Source organism: Syngnathus scovelli, chromosome 19, assembly GCF_024217435.2.
Source record: "Syngnathus scovelli strain Florida chromosome 19, RoL_Ssco_1.2, whole genome shotgun sequence".
In the NCBI taxonomy this organism is placed as follows: Eukaryota; Metazoa; Chordata; class Actinopteri; order Syngnathiformes; family Syngnathidae; genus Syngnathus; species Syngnathus scovelli.
In genome coordinates this window covers 5,883,230-5,904,053 of record NC_090865.1, presented here as the reverse complement: position 1 = coordinate 5,904,053, position 20,824 = coordinate 5,883,230, and the positions used below count along the sequence as shown (strand labels likewise).

At 46.6% G+C, this 20,824-nt stretch overlaps 3 protein-coding genes and 1 long non-coding RNA gene across 9 annotated transcripts; 2 read left to right on the top strand and 2 right to left on the bottom strand.

Annotated features, from left to right (window-relative positions):
- Positions 1-64: 64 nt before the first annotated feature.
- klhl43 (kelch-like family member 43) lies at positions 65-4,646 on the bottom strand. Its single transcript, XM_049750109.2, has 7 exons — positions 4,426-4,646; positions 3,389-3,814; positions 3,173-3,321; positions 2,739-3,085; positions 1,997-2,296; positions 1,746-1,921; positions 65-1,662 (listed from the first exon to the last, which is right to left on the bottom strand). The coding sequence occupies exons 2-7, from the start codon at positions 3,694-3,696 to the stop codon at positions 858-860; spliced, it is 2,085 nt and encodes a 694-aa protein (XP_049606066.1). The 5' UTR covers positions 3,697-3,814; positions 4,426-4,646; the 3' UTR covers positions 65-857.
- An 803-nt stretch (positions 4,647-5,449) lies between these two features.
- On the top strand, positions 5,450-10,332 carry eloa (elongin A). The gene is made up of 11 exons (XM_049750110.2): positions 5,450-5,546; positions 6,517-6,573; positions 6,649-6,761; positions 6,847-7,684; positions 7,784-7,895; positions 8,022-8,174; positions 8,259-8,356; positions 8,565-8,745; positions 8,849-8,978; positions 9,057-9,211; positions 9,283-10,332. Exons 1-11 carry the CDS (start codon positions 5,475-5,477, stop codon positions 9,342-9,344), a joined length of 1,971 nt encoding a protein of 656 aa, XP_049606067.1. The 5' UTR covers positions 5,450-5,474; the 3' UTR covers positions 9,345-10,332.
- Positions 10,333-11,275: 943 nt separating this feature from the next.
- On the bottom strand, positions 11,276-14,706 carry LOC137839710 (uncharacterized). Its single transcript, XR_011085823.1, has 2 exons — positions 14,273-14,706; positions 11,276-12,888 (listed from the first exon to the last, which is right to left on the bottom strand). It is a non-coding gene; the product is annotated as an uncharacterized lncRNA (long non-coding RNA).
- LOC125986534 (fibrinogen C domain-containing protein 1-like) lies at positions 12,472-18,999 on the top strand. Of its 6 annotated transcripts, none has more exons than XM_068649008.1 (11): positions 12,472-12,777; positions 14,296-14,369; positions 14,622-14,688; positions 15,563-15,660; positions 15,749-15,879; positions 15,910-16,649; positions 16,808-16,910; positions 16,999-17,129; positions 17,285-17,381; positions 17,460-17,639; positions 17,726-18,999. In XM_068649008.1, exons 1-11 carry the CDS (start codon positions 12,757-12,759, stop codon positions 17,977-17,979), a joined length of 1,896 nt encoding a protein of 631 aa, XP_068505109.1. In that variant the 5' UTR covers positions 12,472-12,756; the 3' UTR covers positions 17,980-18,999. The 6 variants fall into 6 exon arrangements, with proteins under 6 accessions (XP_068505109.1, XP_068505110.1, XP_049606069.1 ...); XM_068649009.1 differs by having other exon boundaries at positions 12,473-12,777; positions 15,749-16,410; positions 16,453-16,649; XM_049750125.2 differs by having other exon boundaries at positions 12,491-12,777; positions 15,749-16,254; positions 16,483-16,649.
- The last annotated feature ends 1,825 nt before the right edge of the window (positions 19,000-20,824 follow it).

The window sequence follows — 20,824 nt, the reverse complement described above, 5'->3', positions numbered from 1 at the left end:
AAAAGTCTTGAAGCTAAAACGAAAAAAGAGCATAATTCCGAGTGAGGATAATATAGAAGACGACTTTTCATTCAGTTTGCGTTTTATTCAGTGAAACCCAAAAATTTGACATCGACGCAAGGGTGAGGATAAGCTGACTCGGCCCCTCCCTGTTCTTAACAAATTGGTGTCTCACCGGTTCACTGTACTTAACATGTTTCACTTATTTTAAGGCACGGCTTGTTTCTTCCTCTCATAGCGTCTTAAACAGTACGTAAACTATTCTCTTTCGGATTTCTTCTGTGATGTTGCCAACATATAAATCACATCTATATTTTTTCTTCCATATTTTCCTTCTCCCTGAAATGCTGCAACAGAAGCGAATTATCGTCGCTGGCCGATTGGCTCCCAGTTTGATGGAAACATTCCAAGCGCTTCCACTCATCTCGTTTCCTCTGTCGTCATCCCTGCTCCCGCTTTCCTGTTCTCGGGAGATTCCCTCGCCAAAATATTGCTCGTTTTCATCCCTCTCAGAACATGGCGCACACCGCAAGTGTTAATCTTTTTTTGAAATATAGTTACTGGAATTAAATCAGTGTACGTTCACTGCTGTACTTGAATTTAATCAAAAGGTTAACGCTAATTGAAAAATTTTAATGTGACCAGGCTTAAGTCACAACAATGAATTTCATTCCAAATTGTATTGTCTAATTACTTGTAGGTTTGGATCAATACTTATTTAATCAGTTTTATCAGGAAATGTCCCAATGGCGCCATTTGATTGCAATCCATATGATTTTCTGCGCTGATTTCCATCAGTGCTGAATATCACGTTGAGCAGAAGTGCCGACCCGGCCGGCTGTCCTCGGCAGATGTTTTTACGCTGTGATGCTTTGTGATGGGGCCATTCCGCTCAGGTTCTTCCCGGCTGGCTGTTGCGGCTGCGACTCCTCGTGGGCAGGTGTGTTGCGATGCTGCTGACGGCGGGGCAAGTGCCGGGGCGGCAGGGCCAGCGCGCAGCACGACACCCCCACCGTGGGCTCGGGCAGGTCCTCCGCGCGGGCCCAGCTGTCCGTCGCCGGGGAGTAGGTCTGGACCGCGGCCTTGTAGCGCTTCTCTGCCTCGTTCCAGCCTCCGATGAGGTACAGCGTGTCGGCCCCCAGGATGGACAGGCCGGCCGTGCTCACGCCAAGGGGTAGCGGGGCGGCGCGACTCCACGCCCCGTCGCCCTCAGGGGAGAACACCTCCACAGCCAGGACGTCCACCCGCTCACCGCCGGGCCCCAGCTGGCTCCCGCCCACCACGTACACCTTGCCGCCCAGCGTGGTGGAGCAATGCCAACCACGGGGCGTCTCCAAGGCAGGTTTTTCGCTCCAGGTGTCTCCCTCCACGCTGTAGCAGGCCACGGAGCGCGAGTAGGCGCAGTTGACGTAGCCGCCCGTCAACAGGATGTCGCCTGACGGCAGGGTGGCGCTGGAGTGGCAGCAGCGCGGCACCTCCATGGGGGCACGCATCTGCCAGGCATTGGCCGAGGGCAGGTAGCTCTCCACTGTGGCCAGCAGGCCCTCCACGTTACGGCCGCCTGTGGCAAACAAGCGCCCCCCGCTGGCCGACAGCGAGAAATGTGTGCGGCGTTGCCGCATATTAGCCAGGTGCAGCCACGTGTTGAAGCGAGGGTCGTATCTGCAAAACAAAATTGTTTTGCAATTTTGATTATTTAAACCCTTAAATGACTGTTTCAATTTTTTTTCTCGGCCGTCTCTGACCTGCTCAGAGTGCTGACGGCGTGCTTGGCCTGGTTGCGGGCGTCGTTCTGATCCTCGCCACCCGCCACGTACAAGAAGCCGTCCATGACCGCCACGCATTGGTTGAAGCTCTTAGCCGGCAGCTGGGTGAGATGACGCCAGGCCGCGCCGCCCTCACGAGGCTCCCGCCACAGCACCTGCTCATCGGACGGGGTCAAAGGTCAAGGTGCGATTTCCATGTGAGGAAAATGGGTTGATGCGTTGAGACCGACCTCGCGGCTGAGGGCACGTTCGGTGAGGGACGGACGCCCGCCGACAGCGATCAGGGCGTGCTGGCTGCCCCGGACCTGAGTGCGGCGGGACTGCAGGGCGTTCTGCTGGTAGGGCAGCAGGTGGTAGTTCATGGCTTCCACCAACAGGCGGTGGCACTGCGGGTCCTGCATCATGCGGGGCACTGTCTGGATCTGGCTAACCAGCTCACCCGCCGGGATGGTCTCTAGGCGGACGTGAGACAGCAGCGCCGCCGCGTGAGGCTGACGGGATACCTCGAAGTCCAGCCACTTCATAGCCAGCTAAGAAAATGCAGCGTCAAAACAAAATTGCGTCAGTTTGACTTTCACACATTAAAAAAAAAAAGCATCTTATTTAATTTATTATTATTTTAAAAATGCAGCTTTATTGTCATGTGGACAAGGGCACCCCCTAGTGGTGGTGTTTATAGTGCAGCGCGACTATTTTCTTCTGGTGTCACCTACCGGAGCTGCAGCTGCTCGCTGTTCTGTTTTTACGCTCGAATGGAAATAGACTTGAGGCCGCTGAGCCATGTGGGAAATTCCTCCCCTATTAGAGCCCGGGTCAGGTTTAGGATTGTTTAGTATCTATTTAACTATCTCGCTTTACTTTTTTTTTTTTCTTTCTCAACGATGTAATCCCATTTTTGTCAGTTTGAAAAAGAGTCAGGAAAAGCCTACTAGAAAATCTGAAGTTCAACGCTTCAATGCGGATGCCATGTACCTGGAAGGTGACCATCTCGGAGGGCAGCACCAACGAATCGTCCTGAAGGAAGGCGCAGATCTGCTCCAGCGTGAGCTGCGTGAACAGCGGCGTGTCGGCAAACTGCACAAAGTTGTCCAGCACGAAGCGGCGGGCGGCGTCGCACACGGCCGGCAGCCCGTAGGCAGCGGCGATGTTCCACACGTACACGCACGTCTGCACGTTGAGCTCGGCCAGCAAGAACTCGGTGCACATCTTGAGGAGCTGCGGAATCTGCAGCGTGGACGCTGCCGACACCGTGCAACCGATGGTGTACAACGACATGTGCACCCGGCCAAGGTAGGCGAACGTGATCACATTGGCAAGACCTGATGGGCACACCAGGAAAAGTCTACACACCCCTGCTGGACCTGGATGTTTTTAGCTTGTTGGTTTGGATGCGCTTTTGGTCCTACCAAGAGGCGAAAGGGAGGGCAGCTCCAGACGTTTCATGTCAGGATCTTTGGCCAGGATCTCCCTGAAGTACTGACTGATGGATGAGATCACCAGCTTGTGGACGTCAAAAGATTTGGTCTTGCAGCTCAACTCCAGATCAGTCAGGAACCTAATGAGGAACATCACCCGTTTATTTGCGTCAGATGACCTTCCAAGATAGCAATTGTCGAACTCACTTCTCCTGGCGCATCTTGCTGAGCTCCTCCAGCATGGCGTTGCCGTGCAGCGGGCGCGTGAGCTCGCTACCCAGCCCCAGCCCGCGCTCGCCGGCCTTGAGGACGGGCGGCGGCAGCGGCAGGTTGAGACTGTTTAGCTGGGCGATGTCCAACGCCGCCATTTGCTCAATCTTTTTAACGGCGCTCTCCACTACCACTACCACGCCGTCGTCGCGCCGCTCCACCTTCAGGGTCGGCGAGGTCGTCTCCACCACGACCGGGTCTGGAGGTGATTTTTTCACACGCAGGGTCTTCTTCTTGGGGGCCATCTCACTTCCTGTTGCTGGCTAATCTTAAGAATTTTCTGTCAGATACCAAACAATTCCTTCCTTCAGTCTTTCCTTCCCTCTTTGTCCTTTTCTGACGTTTGGACACAACACGCTGCACCTACAAACATGGGAAAATTTTGTTGCATGAGCAAGACTAACATGGGCAACTTTTCCCCTGTGATAGTGAAGTCAAGCATAAATTTTGCTGCTTCGGATTACTGTGTGAAACTTTGCAGGGTTTCTGTGTTAAATAATTGTCACGGTGGTTCCAAAGGGAAATGACGCCAACTCCATTTGGCTCGGATAATTCGGGCCGTCTGACATTATTTCCAAAAAGACATAGCCAACAGCTGCAGTCCGGCACACCCGGGTCACCCCCATCTTGTCCTCCATGTGTGGGTCCTCTGATCTGAGCTATTTCAAATGACACCTCCACTCGAGGGGCAGTGACCTCATGCTGCGGTTGCCTACATTTGAGCGCATTGGATCATGTTCCCATTTGTGCTGATATCATCGGAAAGTGTTGGCGCGCTTGCTAGTTTGTTTACGTCAGCCATTACATTTGGATGGAAACAAAAATTTAGCCCGTCTGGCATTTAGCATGCAACTTGGAATAAAACGACTGACTTTTTTTTCTCAAGAAGTCCTTTGGGCCTACAATGAACCACATCACCAGGCTGTTATGCTGCCTGATTAAAATCTAATAAATGAAAACAAGAGTCGTTTTACCTTCCTCTCCGCTCCACTTGAACCCTTTTCCTCTTCCTGTTGCTTTGTTGATGTTTTCACTTATTGCTCACCACTTTGTCCACCTGTCACTCAACCAGGGTGCCGTGTTGTGTCTGTATGTGTTGGTCCATGTCATAGGGTCCAAGCTGCAGTTGTGACGTAGGCTTCAACCCCCTCAATACATGCAATGCCGATAGCACTGCCTCCTCGAGAGCACATCAAACCACCTCCATGTCCAAATAGAGGCACCACAGACTCCGCTGTGCCAGAAATAACCCATAAGAGGCCCCCTTGGTGTCGACCCAAAACCCAGAGCCTTCAGGCTTGTGTGATTTGAGTGTTCAAAATGAAGCTTCTCATGTTTTCCAAAGAAAAAAATAAGATAAAACAATGTGTCATGTAAAATTCGCAACTCATTTTCTTTCAGCTCAATTTTGGCCTTTTCAGCTCAATAAACACTAAATATAGACTTACTCATGTATCTGCTGCCCCCAAGCGGTTGAGCGTCTTATCGGTGAACGTAATAAAAATAAAGATGATATTTAACATTAAAAAGATATATATTAAAAAAAAGACCACTCTTTCAGAAAAATAATTCACGTGATTATTCGGTCAGTTATATTAAAGACTAGTGTTTAAAAAATTCGGACGAAATTCTGTATATTTTTTCCTTTTACATCAACATGTTTTCATCACACTACGTTATCAAATCTATTTTTAAAAATCCATTAAAAGAATAAATCATATGTTTTAAGTTTTTAAAGTCAAATAAATGCATACAAATAAAAGAAAAAAATACATAAACACTTGCTGACGTAAGCAGGTGGGGGTTCTCAGCTGCTCTGACTATTTCCGGTTTCCATGAGCAGTCCGTAAACATTTAATATTATTTTTTGATCTGATTTTTTTTAAACGTCAGATTATATATTACAGTCTTTCATCGCACCTCAATTCAATTTTTAAAAAAAAAAATAACAAGCGGAAACAATGCCTCGCCGCTGACGTTGAGGTGAAGCCCCTTCCGGGGCCAGCATTTGCCAGGAGTAAACATGGCGGAGGAGCTGGTGGAAACAGTGGACAGACTTCAGTCCCGGCTCATGGAGAGCCCGGAGCCGCGCAAGGTAACTCATATGCAGATGTGAGCGAGGGGTTCGGTGAAGTGTTTAACAGTGGGCTTTTGCCAACCTGAGGCCATTTGTCAACAGTACCCCGAATGTAGCGGAGGCCTTGGCAGGTCCGGCAGAGGATCTGAAGCGATGCGTTCATAGACATCGGGATTATCGGGCCTTCATGTGACGACACTGTACTATATTAGTAATATCGATATGATCAAGCAGTATTACGTTATTACATTATTTAATCTTCAGTTCCAGAGTAGTCTTATCTTTGCATTTAAAGAACAACCCTATAATAGCATTCCTAATGTTGACTTAACATCTGTACATACATTTGTTTATTTATTTTTGTATGTACGCACCTGACTGCTACATCCAATCATTTGTTTTCTTGTATTGTTTTATTAATTTCTATCCGCATCTCGCGCCAAAATTGGGTTGACAATGTCATGATAAGACTAATTTTGTCTTATTTCTATATCCTTCAATGTATTCTAGTTAATATACAATGTTAACACATGTATTGAGATGCTTTTGTTCAGATGCTGGTATAGTTCCTTAATTTCCGATGTCATTTGAAAGCATCGTTTGATAGTCACATGTGAAAGATGTAAACAAAAACAAAAGCATATAAAAAATATTTTTAACTGCCTATTTAAATTTTGAAAACATGCACCTGACTTAAGTCAAGGACTGTTGCTTTTCTTTTATTCAGGAAACCCCCCCACAGTTCATTTAAATTGACATTTAGGGTGATTAAGGATATGGTCCATTGTAGGTCATTGTAGTCGCATGCCAACTAGCTAACATACATTAAAAAAAAAAAAAAGAAACTCGGAATGCTGACTTCAGTTTTGGTCAGTTATGGTAGCTGTTTATTATGTGCTTCTTATAATATTTAAAGTCAAAAGCAGCTCGAGACTATCAACTGCAATCTAGTAAGTTTTTTTTTTCTTTTCTGTATTTCATGTCTTAGCTTCTCAAGACGCTCAAAAGACTCGGCGAGCTGCCGATGACGGTCGACATCCTGGTGGTGAGCTTGACCTACCTGTGTGTCCTCATGCATTCATCTGGCTTTGAATTTCAAGCAACGCTTTGTGTTGTCCAGGCAACTGGAGTGGGAAAGATTGTGAACTCCTTCCGCAAACATGAAGTAGCCGCCGAGATGGCGAAAAACCTGGTGGCCAAGTGGAAAAAACTCGTCCCGCAATCGGCCGACAGGTACGTTGGTCATTTGTCGATCTGCACAAGCTCTGAATTGAAAAACATGACCTCGCTCGTTTTTTTTTCTCTTATTTCTCGACAGTCGAAGCAGCAGCAGTCAGGTGAAAGAGGCAGCACGGTCACATTCTCGAAGTGCCAATGTGGCCGTTAGTAGACGGCGTCGTGACCCCTCCCCCGATGAAGAGGAGGATACCTACGCCGAAGAAGAAGAGGAGCGAGGCTATCGCACCAATTACTCACCTTCACCGCCCCGGCGCCTGCAGTACAGCCCCCCGCAGCCTGGGAGCGACCAGTCCGACAAGTACGACAGCCCCGGGCCGGAACCCGAGCCCAGCCCCTCTCCCCCTCCCCGTATGCCGCCGCTTCCTCGCAAACATGGCAAGCCCAGCAAAGCTGACAAGAACCACCACCACCACGGCGACCACTCGAACCGCGGCAAGGACAGTGAGACGCGGCAGAGGCACATGCCCACGAGCCGCGGCGATGGAAAGAAGCGCAACGCCGACAGGGAACGCAGTCCGCCCGCAAATTCAGCCAAGCATGGCAGGAAGTCAGATGGCGGCAAGCGGGAGGACGCCAGGAAGGGAGCAGAAGCACAGGCGGACTCGCCGGGGAGCAAGGAGGGCAACGATGACTTTGAGACACCCACCAAGTCCTTTGAGTCCTTCCTCACCTACGACGCGCCGACGTCTTCTGCAAAGAAGAAGAAGAAGAAGAGCACACCGGCATCTTCATCCTCGCACGCTCGCGCCTCCACCGCCACGATTATGACAAAGCCGACGTCTTCCAGACGCGACGCTCAACCTCCCGGCTCCTCGTCCTTGCCTTCGTCCTCCAAAAGGAGCAAAGCAAACGGCGTGCAGAGCACAAAGAGGTCTCACTCGGGCGCCTCTTCCACTATGCCAGAAAAACGAAAAAGGGTAAATTGTGATTTTTAATTTCGAAATATGTTTTCCCTTCATTAATGCAGTTGTGATTTAATAAGGCTTCGCGTCCCCCTAACCACATTTTGTCTACAGGTGGTAGAGACCGTCCTGTCACTTCCCGAAATCCCCCTGCCGGACATCCAGCCCGATTACAGACCTCTGCCTTCCTTCGACATCACGCCGTTGTCCCCTCAGAGGCGGAAAGGTAAAAGACAAGATGAGAAAGTTTGCGTGTGTTTCAATAGGTTGAAATGGGTAAAGGGGGCGGGGCTAACTGGACTATCAGTGATGTCATTGTTGCGCCTCACAATCGCCCGACTCTTCATTCCAGGACCCGTGTTCAACGACGAGGAGGACGCCGGCTTCACGGGCAAGCGCTTCAATTCCAAGATGGTGGTCTACTCGGGATCCAAGACCGCCTACCTCCCGCGGATGATGACGCTCTACGAGCAGTGCATCCGCGTGCTGCAGAACAACATTGACTGTGAGTTCAATCAGACCAACTGAAGGTCCAAGTGACTCTTCTGCTCCTGAACGGAACCGCTGAGTGTGTCGGCCGCTCTTTCAGCCATCGATGAGGTGGGAGGCGTCCCCTTTGAGATCCTGGGGCCGGTCTTGGAGCGCTGCACTCCGGAGCAGCTGTACCGCATCGAGCAGAGCAATCAGGTCTCACACATTAGCTTGCTCCTTTATTTTGTCTATAAATTCAAACATCGACATATCTTCCACACGTGTCAAATTTCTACGAATGACCAAGCCTATATATTCTATTTAAGTCAAACGTGCACAATTGAAATGGCATATATGTGGCAGCCATTTTGGGCCTACGGTATCCACGGTGATCGTAAACAAATGTTTCATGTCGTTTGCCCAGTGGTTCATAGAGGACTCGAACGAACTGTGGATGCGCCACTGTCAGCGCGACTTCAAGCGAGAGACGCCCCAAGAGTACGAGTCCTGGCGGGAGATGTACTTACGGCTGCACGACGAGCGGGAGGCGCGCCTGCGCCGGCTCACACAGAATATTAGCATGGCGCACGCCAACAAGCCCAAAGGTGGATTGGCTTGTCACAATATGACCCACCCCTCTTTAGTGTCGCCATGGTTACCTTGAAAAAGTAACTTTGCAAAGTAGTCAGATTACTCTTTGTCTGGCAGAGCGGCAAGTCAAGATGGCGTACGTCAACTCCGTGGCCAAGCCGCCTCGGGATGTCCGGCGCCGGCAAGAAAGGTTCGGGACCAGCAACGGTTCTTCGGCGGACTCTGTCAACGCCGCCACGCCTATCAAGTCAGCAACACATCCGGAAACATTCAAAGATCATAAGAAAGAAAAAAAAAAATCTGATTTTATTGGCTCTCCTTCCAGAATAAGACCAGCCACCGACTACTCCGGCAGGTCCAGTCCGCCGTCGTCATCCTCGTCACTCCTCAACACTTCACCCGGATCGTCGCAATCCCCAGCATTGAGCGCCGGAGCCTTACGAGAACGACAGGCTCTCCGGGAAAAGCCCCAAGTGAAAAGTAAGTCTTAAAATGTTGCTTGTCGAGTCACTTCAACATCTCATTTTGTAATTTTTTTTTTAAACCTCCAGAAATCGCCCCCATGATGGCCAAAACTATCAAAGCTTTCAAGAACAGATTCTCCCGCCGATAAATGTTCCGAATCGAAAGCTTTTATCCAAGGCGTTGTCTTGCGACTAAACATGAACTTTTGCAGGATCAATACGGAAGGAAAAGGGGTAGAACTTGTTTTTTTTTGACTTGGGCTTTTGTGTTGTTGTTGTTAAATCGCTATTTAAATGACAGCTGTTTCAGTGTGGAAACAAAACGCTCATTTTAGGACAACATGGCACAAATTTACACCAGACATAACATGCGGGGTGAAATATCCGCCCACAAATTTGTGGCCACCAATTTGGTATAACCTGTGCACAAATTAGTTATTAATGTTTGCATTCCTGGACGTTTGGGTAAGTTATGGCAACGCACACCCGTGAGGAATTATACAAGGTGCGCTCGATTTGCTCACCCAGACGTCCAAGCTGTTCATAGGATCAACCCACAAATGAGTATTTCATGCAAATGTTATTTTGCGCCCATTTCACGCAAATGTTATTTTGAGTAATATTTCCCTTGCCAGGTCTGAGGCTCTTATACACCAACATTGTTTTAAAAAAAAAAAGTAATAAGGAATTGCTCATTTGTTTTATGTATTTATATCCGCTTTGAATGAAAACGTGATGACTGTCTTTTAAATTGAGTGCATGTTGCAAAGCATTCACTGACTGCTCTGAAGTCACACAATACAGTGTTTTGACTTTTTATGAGGGGGGCGGCTCAAAAGGATCAACTCGCTGCTCTTTTTAAAGTCTTCTTTCCTGCTGTCCACTGTTCGTGCGTGTCCCCCGTGTGTAAATATCCACTTGATCTGCTTCACTGTGACAAACCAGAAGATGAGGAAAACAACCCACAATTAGTTTATTTTCAGAGATGTATTTATGACACTATTAATGACGTAGATCAAATGCCCCTTGCTTGTCTTTGGCGCGCAAAAAGGAAGTAGATGGAAAACCTGTAATTTTACTAGATTTTAATAAATGTTCTATGGTCATTTTTTATTAAATTTGAATTTTTTGCCCAAACTGTGTGCTCCTGTTGTCGTGTGAGTTTATTCTATAATTTTCTGAAGGTTAGAAGGTGGAAATGTCAATTCCTAATTATGCACGTTACATAGTTGGTTAATTTATTGACTGCCAATAACATTAAAAACATTCATGAATTTAAAATACTTTTCCATTATTACAGTGAATTATATCATTAAACCACACATTATAGTGTAGAAATAGAACCTTTAACATATTTAGATTTTTTTTGTCAATCATTTTAGTTTAGAATGAATGTTTTAGAAATAACAGAATAAATTACGTCATAATAAAATATAAATGAGGGAGAAAGTAATAATTTAGTTGTCATAACTCTAGGAATGAATAAATAAAAACAAGGTTTGGCCCACGAATGGTTTAAATCAGCATGTCCAAAGTCCGGCCCGCGGGCCAAATCCGGCCCCCAATCAGATTTCATACGGCCCCGAAGCTTCGGTCTTATAATGTATCATTTATGGCCCGCCTCCATTGTCAAACTGAATATATATATAAAAAAAAAAGAAACTTGGACCTGTAATTCCTCCTATTACCAAAGGGTGGCAGCACCACCCCGCGCCGCTCATTTCTGCCATGGCGACTGCAAAGAAAACGAGGACAGTTGACGCTTTCAAGAGAAATGGGAATGACAATACTTGCTCGCTGAAAATCAAGGCGATTGTGTTTGTCTCATTTCTAAAGAGACGCTTGCCTTGTTTAAGGATTTTCACCCCAAAGACACACTAGTAGACTTAACATGGCATCACAACAGCGATTCTTCACGCGGGGCTGGCTGTGAGTCAAAATGAAATAAAAATGAAATATTGCTTAATATTAAACATTACGAAGTGGCCATGTTAATACTGTTGCTGTTATAAACCTGTAGACATTACTTTTACTATTACTATTAATTTCTGAAAGATATTGTAAAGGACAAGAGCAAAACTCACTTGTTTTAAGTTTTAATAATAACAGACACATTTGCATTACTTATAACTCCTGTTTAAAATGTTCATGAGGAAAAAATAATTTCAAACTCATGTAAGGTATTTCAAACCGTTTGTTCAATTTTATCTGACTCTTCAGATATGCATGAAAGGCAGAATTTGTGTTTTTAGAGTGGTTCACATCTGCCTGAATGGCATATATTTGGTTATTTTGTCGTTTGAAAAATAAAGACAATTGTGACAGTGAAATTTGTTTTACAACAGTGTGTATTTGCATGAAATGTTTGTCGTTCAAAAATGTCTGAAAAAAACGTTTGGCCCCCGGCCGGGCCCCTTCACTTAATTAAATCTGGCCCTCCTTGCAAAAACACCCCTGCTTTACAGGATGATGCTGCCGAGTGCGCAAAGCTCACAAATGTGTTTTTCAAAACATGCTCGCTTCCCCTCTTTCCCGTCCCCAATGAAATCCAAGTGGTATCCAAAGTCTGGACAAAGGTGGCCCAAGTAATATCGCGTTCCGTCGGGGCAAAGACGTGGGTCTCCGCGGGAACGCGCTCTTCCAAGGTTGCTGAGGAGCGAGCCAGCCAGTGGGCGGCGAGGACCTGATAGTCACTGAGATGATTCCGTAGCTTTGTTTTATGAGGTGTGAAATTCCAACATGTCCTCCTTTGCTAGTTCAAAGAAAAGACCCAACAAAAAACAGGAAAAGTTGGATGTGGACTCTTTTGACGTGGGCCGCACTTGAGTAAAAAAAAAAAACAAGCTTGCCTGGCCAAGTGGCAGGCAGCACGTGGACTGACTGTACACTCCCTGAAATGATACAGCATCTCCAAACTGTTTGACGATGATCTATCTCATGAAAGAAAATTCTTTTTCCTTCTTCAGCGACAATGCAAGAGAGCAGCGAAATGACCGTCCGGCTCCCTTCGACGTGGGTGGCACTTGCCTGCATCCAGGCATCAATCGGCAACAGGCAAATACCAAAGCTATTTTGCCAACATCACAAGAAAAGTATCAATTTGAGAACCAAGGTTCCCTTGATGAATATCGCTGTGTCTGGGAGTTAAGTTTCGTCTTCTTTTCTCCGCCTCTTCCCTCATTTCCAGCACAGTGACGCACAGGTGGTCTTGGCTCCATATAAGGTCATTTATCGTTTCCTCGCCGTCAATTGGAATTTTACCGATTCCACCATTTTCTTCTTCTTGCGTGTGCGTGCGTGCGTGCGTGTGCGCGTGCATGACTGCGTATGTGTGTGTGTGCATGCGCGTGCGAGAGAGTTAGGTTTCGTTTCCTTCAACTCCCTTGAAGAATTTTTTCTGACCACATGCTGTTGATGCCAAATGTTTCCAGCTCAGTGACGCCCAGGCCGTTTTGGTCTCAAGGTGCGTGTGTCATTTTGGAGCCAACTGTTGTTAAGTACACTGCCACCAGCCTTCGTCTGCTGCCGTCAAGACCCTGACCCGACGACTGCAAAGGAGAGATGGAACTTCAGAACATGCAGGTTGTAATTGCATAATTTATAGTGCATGCGTGCGTGTGTGCGACTATCAAAACTTTGGTCAGCCCTTCGGAAGCTTGATCGGTTTCTTCAAAGGCAGCCCTTACGCTCGGCCTAAAAAAAAAAAAAAAAAACATCTTTTAATGATCATTTTCTTTCTAAGTTGATCAAACTCATATCAATGGATATTTTGATATCATTCAGAAAAGGCAGCCTCCATTTTATTTGATCCTTTGAATCCAATATTGATATGAGTTAGAACAACTTTGAAAGAAAATAAAAAAAGAGATCTTTTTGGCCTCGTCTGCCTAGTGGCAGGGCCGCCGTTGCGTGACCGCACCCTCTCAACCGTACATTTATTCTGCGTGTCAATCAATGTACATGAAAGCTTTTAAGTCGATACTTTATGATTAGAACATTCAAAAATGGTTTCATACACGTAAATAGTACAGTAATAGTAGAAACAACATGCAGAGAATATTGTATCAATATTGAAAATGTAAACATTAATTCATATTTTTTCAAAAGGGAGTAGAAGGAAGCCTAAGCTTATCTGACTCTTCCCCTTGTAACTACATATGTCTTTGATTCTGTCAAGATTTGACCATCGTCAAATATATACAATAAGTAAATACAAAAGCAACTTAAACGACTTCACGGCATATTAGGGTATCCCGTCAACATTTTGTCCTTAGACATTTTTTTTTTAAACTTCAGTAAGGTTCTTTAGTTCTTCACTGCCGCTGTTCCGTAATTCCACACCTCTAACTGTTATACAATGTAACTAAGTTTGTTCTCAACAAATAAACATAAGTGTTCCCCTTAAATAAATTTCCCTCCACTCAAACAACCTCTGGATACTGTTTGGCAATTGATTATTTCTTATTTTGTACATGAGTTGGACGGTTTTGAAGTCGACTAGGTCGTCGTATTTCAGTGAGTTCAGTATAATAAAAAGAGGGTTTAGATGGTTCTCGATGATCAGCATTATTTATAAGTCGTAATGCTTTGTTTTTAAATATCAGTTTAATAAATAAAGATTGGATCTGTGTTTGTTTTGTATGTATTGTCCCACACCTCCACACAGTAAATGATGTATGGGAGTATGAAGGAGCAGTACAAGGAATGTAATGATGACTGAATTATAAGGTCTTTTACTTTATACGATACTGCTAGTGACTTGGAAATTTTTGCTTGGATATACATTATATGTGCTTTCCAACTCAATTTATTATCTATAAGCACGTGTAACGTAGAACGGTGTGTGCGCGCGTGTAACACACGGAGATGCGACGTTCCATTGTTAACCTTGGTTAACCAGGGACCTCTAGTGGTCACAATTGACCGTAGCAGAAGTCAACATCCTATTTTCTTTCTAGTTATTATAATCACTTTTTGTAACAAGGTATACAATACTGTCAATATGTCTTCAGAGGTCTTCTTTGATAACAACGTACAAGACTGCAAATAGTCGAACTTCCGCCATTTGAATTCACACCTTTGTCCCTCTTCTGGACTTAGGACCGTTCCGCGACCACTGACGACGGCGTGTCCGGAGGAGCATCTTTGCCTGTGGCCGTCGGCCAGTCAGAGACGTGAGTCAGCTTATCCATCACTCTACTCCAGTCATTTTTTTTTAAACGCTATTTTATGTCTGTACGGCGACCTTGAGTGCTTTGAAAGGCGCCTTATCAATCAAATGTATTGTTATGATTACTCGACGACAAAGTCTGCTGCCGTTTGCCGTCCTTTTTTTCTGAAATAGCGCCGGGCTCGCCGCGTTACATGGCTTTGCCTTGGCTGGCTTTCTCCTCAGAGCTCTACTCTTGTCTTTTTTTGTGTTCCAGTCGGTTGGGTTTGCCGTTTCAACGTCCATCTAATCGGAGACAAGACACCACACCGTGGTGGCGTTTGGTATTGCTCCTCTTTATTGTCCCTTGCACACTCATATACACATGCGCTTTTTGTTTTTGGTCACTCTCTCACACACACACACGTTCACAGCGTCAAACGTGGAAATCAAACTCACGGTGTCGGCACCAATGTTCCCTCTAATTTTTCAAGTGTCTAGTAATCTAATAGTGTCTAATAAATAAATGAGGAAATACAGGAATGAATCCATCAGTCCAAAAGTACATGTACAGATGAATGAAAAAATAGATAGATAGATAGATAGATAGATAGATAGATAGATAGATAGATAGATAGATAGATAGATAGATAGATAGATAGATAGATAGATAGATAGATAGATAAAGACCGATCAATCAATCAATGAAATATTGTCAATGAGACCTTGAACTTGCTCGGCGTCGCATTTTGTGTTGTGTACAGCCCGTTCCTTTTCTGTCGGGCTTTCGCGCTCTCGCGCAATAATGTACCGACCGAGCCCCATCTCGTCCCATCTCGTTGCCGCAAACAAGGTCAAAACCAACGTCAAGTGGAAAGAAAACTTCACGTCACTTGGCTAAACACAAAATACGGCATTAGACGCACGCAGAACAAACAAGCTCGGGACATTCGTACGGAGTAAGCAAGAATAGAAGGAGAGCACAAAATGGCAAATGACAAGTGGTTCGAGATGAACCAAAGCACCCAGAAACTGATCGGCGAACTACCAAAGCCCAAGGTACGCATCGGACGCGCACGCGCTTGACTAATGCCTTGGTCGAGTTGAGCAAGTCGTTCGCTCCGTCGGGGGAGAGAGAGAGGCAGAGAGAGAGACAGAAAGAGAGAGAGAGAGGGAGACAGAGACGCCGCCGCCGCCTGTGACGACGTTTGCGTTCAGTTTGTTCAGATACGCTGTGGCTCCATTCTGGTGGTGGTCCCGACGCTCCTCTTGGTCGTGCTTGTCATCCAAAACATCGTCTTCTTCCACTTGAACAGGTACGCACGCACGCAGGCACTTGACCGCCACAAGTTACATTCCTCACAAAGGATGGCAGATTCATGTATACCCTTGATGTGTTTCAAGGCCTCAGGACATCGTCAAAGAGCTGGGCGCGCTGGTGGCGACTTTGCCCAACAGCATCCCGGACCACAACTGCAGCGACTTAGCCTGCCATTGGGCGGCGCTGCAGACCGCATTGGCAAAGCTGATGGCAGGTCAGGAGGCATTGGCAGAGCTGAAGGCAGGTCAGGAGGCAGGTCAGACCGCATTGACAGAGCTGAAGGCAGGTCAGATGGCATTGGGAGAGCTGAAGGCAGGTCAGGAGGCAGGTCAGACTGCATTGGCAGAGCTGAAGGCAGGTCAGGAGGCAGGTCAGACCGTATTGGCAGAGCTGAAGGCAGGTCAGGAGGCAGGTCAGGCCGCTTTGGCAGGGCTGAAGGCACGTCAGGAGGCAGGTCAGACCGCATTGGTAGAGCTGAAGGCACGTCAGGAGGCAGGTCAGACGGCATTGGCAGAGCTGAAGGCGAGTCACACTGCGATTTCCAGCGCGCTGGAGAAGAGTCAGACCGCATTGGCAGAGCTGAAGGCAGGTCAGACCGCATTGGCAGAGCTGAAGGCAGGTCAGGAGGCAGGTCAGACCGCATTGGCAGAGCTGAAGGCAGGTCAGGAGGCAGGTCAGACCGCATTGGCAGAGCTGAAGGCAGGTCAGGAGGCAGGTCAGACCGCATTGGCAGAGCTGAAGGCAGGTCAGACGGCATTGGCAGAGCTGAAGGCAGGTCAGGAGGCAGGTCAGACCGCATTGGCAGAGCTGAAGGCAGGTCAGACGGTATTGGCAGAGCTGAAGGCGAGTCACACCGCGATTCGCAGCGACCTGGAGGCGAGTCAGAGCCTGCTGGCCAAAGTCTGGGAGGAGATTCGCAGCAACAAAGGCCTACTGAATGAGACACTGAAAGACCTGGAGACGGACTACAAGAACATGTCTCAGGTGAGGTGGACATTTCAGGACTTAACGTCCCTCCCTCCCTCCTCTTACACACAAACTACTATCTCCTTTGAATAAGAACAAAAGTATTGTTGAAAGATGCAAACAAAGTGTCCCAGTTGGAGATCTCATTTCAGTTCTTTCAAACGCTTGGTGCGCAGGAGCTGTCACAAGAGACCAAGGAGTTACACAACTTCAGTTTGGCTTTGTCCAGCCTGCAGCAGAAGGTGGTGGATCAGCTCACACTTAGCAAGCAACTCCAAGGTCGCTAGCGAGCGAGCGTGTCCACTTTGTTTAAAGCGGGCATCTATTTTGTGCTCTCACATGTTTTTTTTTTTTTTATATGCTTCAGGTCTCATGCCCAGAGACTGCAGTGACGTCATGGCGGCGGGAAAGTCTCGAAGTGGAGTCCATTCCATTTTTAGCGGGTCCGACAGCTTCGAGGCTTATTGCAACATGAGCCTGGACGGGGGAGGCTGGACTGTAAGTGCCTGACCCCCCCCAAAAAAACACCCCAAAGTTCCCCTCGTGATGCCTTCCCCAATAAAGTTGCCACTTTTCTTCAATGCTGAACGTCCAGTTGGCCAGTCATGCTCGTTTGCTCCGCTGATGGTGTGCGTGTGCGTGTGTGTTTGCAGGTGATCCAGAGGAGAAAGGACGGCTCCGTCGACTTCTATCGGGGTTGGGACGACTATCGAAAGGGCTTTGGAGACCTCGCCGGAGAGCACTGGCTCGGTCGGAAACAAAGACACCCTTCTTGTCAAGCCTTTGTGGTTTGCGTGACGTGACGCCGCCGACTTTGCGTGTTTGCAGGCCTGCAAAACATCCACGCTCTGACGGCCTCGGGCGCTTACCAGTTGCGGATCGACTTGACCCTTTTCGACGGCCGCAATTACTACGCTCTCTATGACGACTTCTCAGTGGGCCGGAACTCGCTGGACCCCGAGAAGGACGGCTACCCGCTGCTTGTGAGCGGCTACTCTGGAAATGCAGGTAGCGACTCCCGCCCGGGGGGGGGGGCACACTCGAGAGCCTGCGCCGCCTGCGTGTGCTCAAAAGCAAGTTTGTGTGCTTTGCAGGCGATAAATTAGCCTGGCATTCTGGGATGAAGTTCACCACCAAAGACCGCGACCAAGACGAGTACCATGATCGCAATTGCGCCAATGACTATAAGGGAGCTTGGTGGTACAAGAGCTGCTATTACTCCAACTTGAACGGGGTGTACAAGGCAACCGGCACCTGCGTCAGTACCAATGCAGTCTGGAATGACTTGGGGCATTCATATGATACCTGCCCGAGATTTGTGGAGATGAAGATCCGGCCCAGAAAGTGAGCGGTCAGCCGGCGGAGCCTGGGAACGGCATCCCCGTGGGATCACGTGGGTGCTGCCCGCCGTCACCCATTTGCGCAGCGCTCGTCAAGTAAGATGGCGGTGCGCAAATGTGTGTCGGATTTGGCCCGGGCAAATGGGCTCAAGTGCAATTTCGAATTTCACCAGAAGCTTGACACGAGAGAGACCTGACAAACGGTTAGTTGGAAGTTAGTTCCTCCAAATGAATTCTTTTTAAAAAGCAGTTTGGCGCTGTTGCAGTTCAAAATTTCACCAGCAGACGGTGCCAAATTTAGACTGATGTGACATGGTCAATCCGTCGTTAGATTAGTCAAAAATGATTGAGTCGGAAAACATGACCTGTTTTGAATGACACACACACACTCACTTTTGGATCATTTTAGGATGTTTTGCTTTGCTATCATAAAATCCCTTACATCTGTTAGCATAAGGAGTGGCCATAAGCATAGGTTAGCTACGATTGATTGTGTGTTAAGTTAGTGAGTGTTTTACAATGACATCTGTTCAAGTAAGGGTAGCCACCCATAACCATTGTTTAGTTAGGTTGCGTTGAATATTGAGTTAGCTTTCATTTTCTTCCTTTTTGTGTCGTTTCAGTTGAATATTTTCAAACATGGTTGATTGTTGTTGATGTCACAAGGTTGGTTGGTTGGATGGATGGATGGATAGATGGATGGATGGATGGATGGATGGATGGATGGATGGACGGACGGACGGATGGATGGATGGATGGATGCATCATCATCATGTATTCAATATGGATGTTTTATTCATACATGAATGTATTCTCACGTGAGTAAGGACTGTTAAAGTAAGGGTCCCCGTAATCATCGTTTAGTTATGTTGTGTAATTCAGTTGCATTTTCTTTTCTTTTCTTTTCTTCACAATCCAAAGAGGTTTGCGACGGCATCATTCTCGCTTGAATGAGAAACGGCGAGTGGAATTGCCGTCGTTTGTACGAACACTTTTTTCCTTATTCATTAAACTTTCTCTTGATAATCCTTTGATTTGATGATCGATTGTTTTTTTTTTCACGTGCATTTTACAATGTGGAATGTATGAGCACCTCGCATTACATACAGTCAAAGCTACAAAACAAATGGACAAATAACTTTTTCAAATCAGACGAGTAAAAGCTGGTGAAGATATTAAAAGTGAAGACAATTTGCAATTCAAGCAATTACACACGAATTTGAAGCACAATTTGTTTACGCTTTCACAGAAAATGATGTGGCGGGCCGTGTCTGGCCCCCAGGCCTTGAGTTTGACACCCGTGCCTTAGGGAGAGAAAGCCGCTGTAAAAAGGACGCCGAGGTAGGTGTCAGACCTACGTGTGTCATTACTAGAATGGCAAATGATCTTCAATTTGAATAATATCTTTTTTTTTCTTCTTTTAAATATTTGACCAGTTTTTACCCGTCTGATTTGAAAACGACTTATTTGTCCATCACACACACTGCCGACTTGTCACAACGGATACAATGAACGTAGCAGGCGACCTTACTCAGCAGGCCTCTCATCTCTGCCAGGGGATGAGATGCAAAGATCCACTTTCAGGTCCTTGCTCGGGCTTTGCCATTCCCCTCCATCTCATCTCCTTTCCTGTCGCACTTTGGCATTGTCAGCTTGTGTGTGTGTGTATGTGTGTGCGTGTGTGCACTCACACCATCGGGGTGGGCTGGCAGGGGTCACGGTTTGCCGGGTCGCCTGGAACTGTCAAGAGGAACAAAGCAGAGTGGAAAACGGCCTGAAATCAAAGATCATGTTCAAGATTGGAAAGCTGCTTTCGATTTTTTTTTCTTCATGTGAGCCTCATGAGATCTATTTTTATTTTTGTCAATGACTTGATTTGACTTTGGCTAGGCTAATTTGTGCACCACCCAGAATGCCACAGTGGGAGCAGACAGGGTTCCAAAAGCATATAATGATTGGCTCTTTGCTTGTTTTTTTTTTTTTTTGTAAGTATGAGGGACAATGGTGGACGGCGCGCTTTGGTGGTCTTGGTTCGCCATGGTGACCACGGATATAAACAATTCAAATTCTTTCAATTCCTTCTCAAACACTGCTTGATATGAATAGAGTGAAAAAAAGTAAGAAAAATGGCACTCTATAATATTGTATCTCATAGACCCTGCAGTCATTGCACGATTGAATGGGCGGAAGATGAATGATTAACTTGTTGAAGGGGCCTTCTGCTTGCTTTCTTCGACCACCAGGAGGCAGTATAAAAAAAGATATCGCTGTATAATGCTGAGTTTCCGTTTGCCGATTTTGTTCGTTCTTGGCCTTTATTGTTTTCTTGACGTCCACACACATACAACAACAATTGTATAGATATGTTATCGTTTGGTTTCATCAAATGTATTCAAGGGAATTAATCAATGAGCACGATAAAAACATAATTACAGAAATATCCTCGTACTAAAAGCCATTTCCCGCAGTGAAAGTTTTCTGTAAGCTAAAAAGAAAAAAAAACACCAAGAACATATTTACCTTATATTCGTCCTGCATCAGGAGCATTCCAGGAGCTTGAAATTTGCGACGACATACGGTGACGTCATCGCTATAAATGAAATGTGTAATATCTGCAAAAGCGTAGCAGCACAAACGAAACTTTTTGCAGCACAAACGAACGGTACCATTTTGGGTCCATTTGGAGGAAAATGGGGGGCTGGGTGACGTCCTCGCTAGAAAATAAATGTAGAATATCTACAAAACCGAAGCAGCACAAACGAATTTTTTTGCAGCACAAACAGGCACAAACGAAACAGACTATTTTCCTTCAATTTTGCGTGGGCTGGGGGGCCAGCTTCACGCAGGTGCGAA

Coding starts and splice junctions, on each gene's coding strand:
- klhl43 (XM_049750109.2), bottom strand. CDS start 3,696: ATGGCCCCCAAGAAGAAGACCCTGCGTGTGAAAAAATCACCTCCAGAC. Junction 1,922..1,996: donor AACGTGCCCTCAGCCGCGAG/GTCGGTCTCAAC, acceptor TCCGATGAGCAG/GTGCTGTGGCGGGAGCCTCG. Junction 1,663..1,745: donor GCCGTCAGCACTCTGAGCAG/GTCAGAGACGGC, acceptor TTTGTTTTGCAG/ATACGACCCTCGCTTCAACA.
- eloa (XM_049750110.2), top strand. CDS start 5,475: ATGGCGGAGGAGCTGGTGGAAACAGTGGACAGACTTCAGTCCCGGCTC. Junction 8,357..8,564: donor GCATCGAGCAGAGCAATCAG/GTCTCACACATT, acceptor TCGTTTGCCCAG/TGGTTCATAGAGGACTCGAA. Junction 8,746..8,848: donor GCACGCCAACAAGCCCAAAG/GTGGATTGGCTT, acceptor TTTGTCTGGCAG/AGCGGCAAGTCAAGATGGCG.
- LOC125986534 (XM_049750112.2), top strand. CDS start 12,757: ATGGAACTTCAGAACATGCAG. Junction 14,689..15,562: donor CCACACCGTGGTGGCGTTTG/GTATTGCTCCTC, acceptor GTTTGCGTTCAG/TTTGTTCAGATACGCTGTGG. Junction 17,130..17,284: donor TGGACGGGGGAGGCTGGACT/GTAAGTGCCTGA, acceptor GTGTGTTTGCAG/GTGATCCAGAGGAGAAAGGA.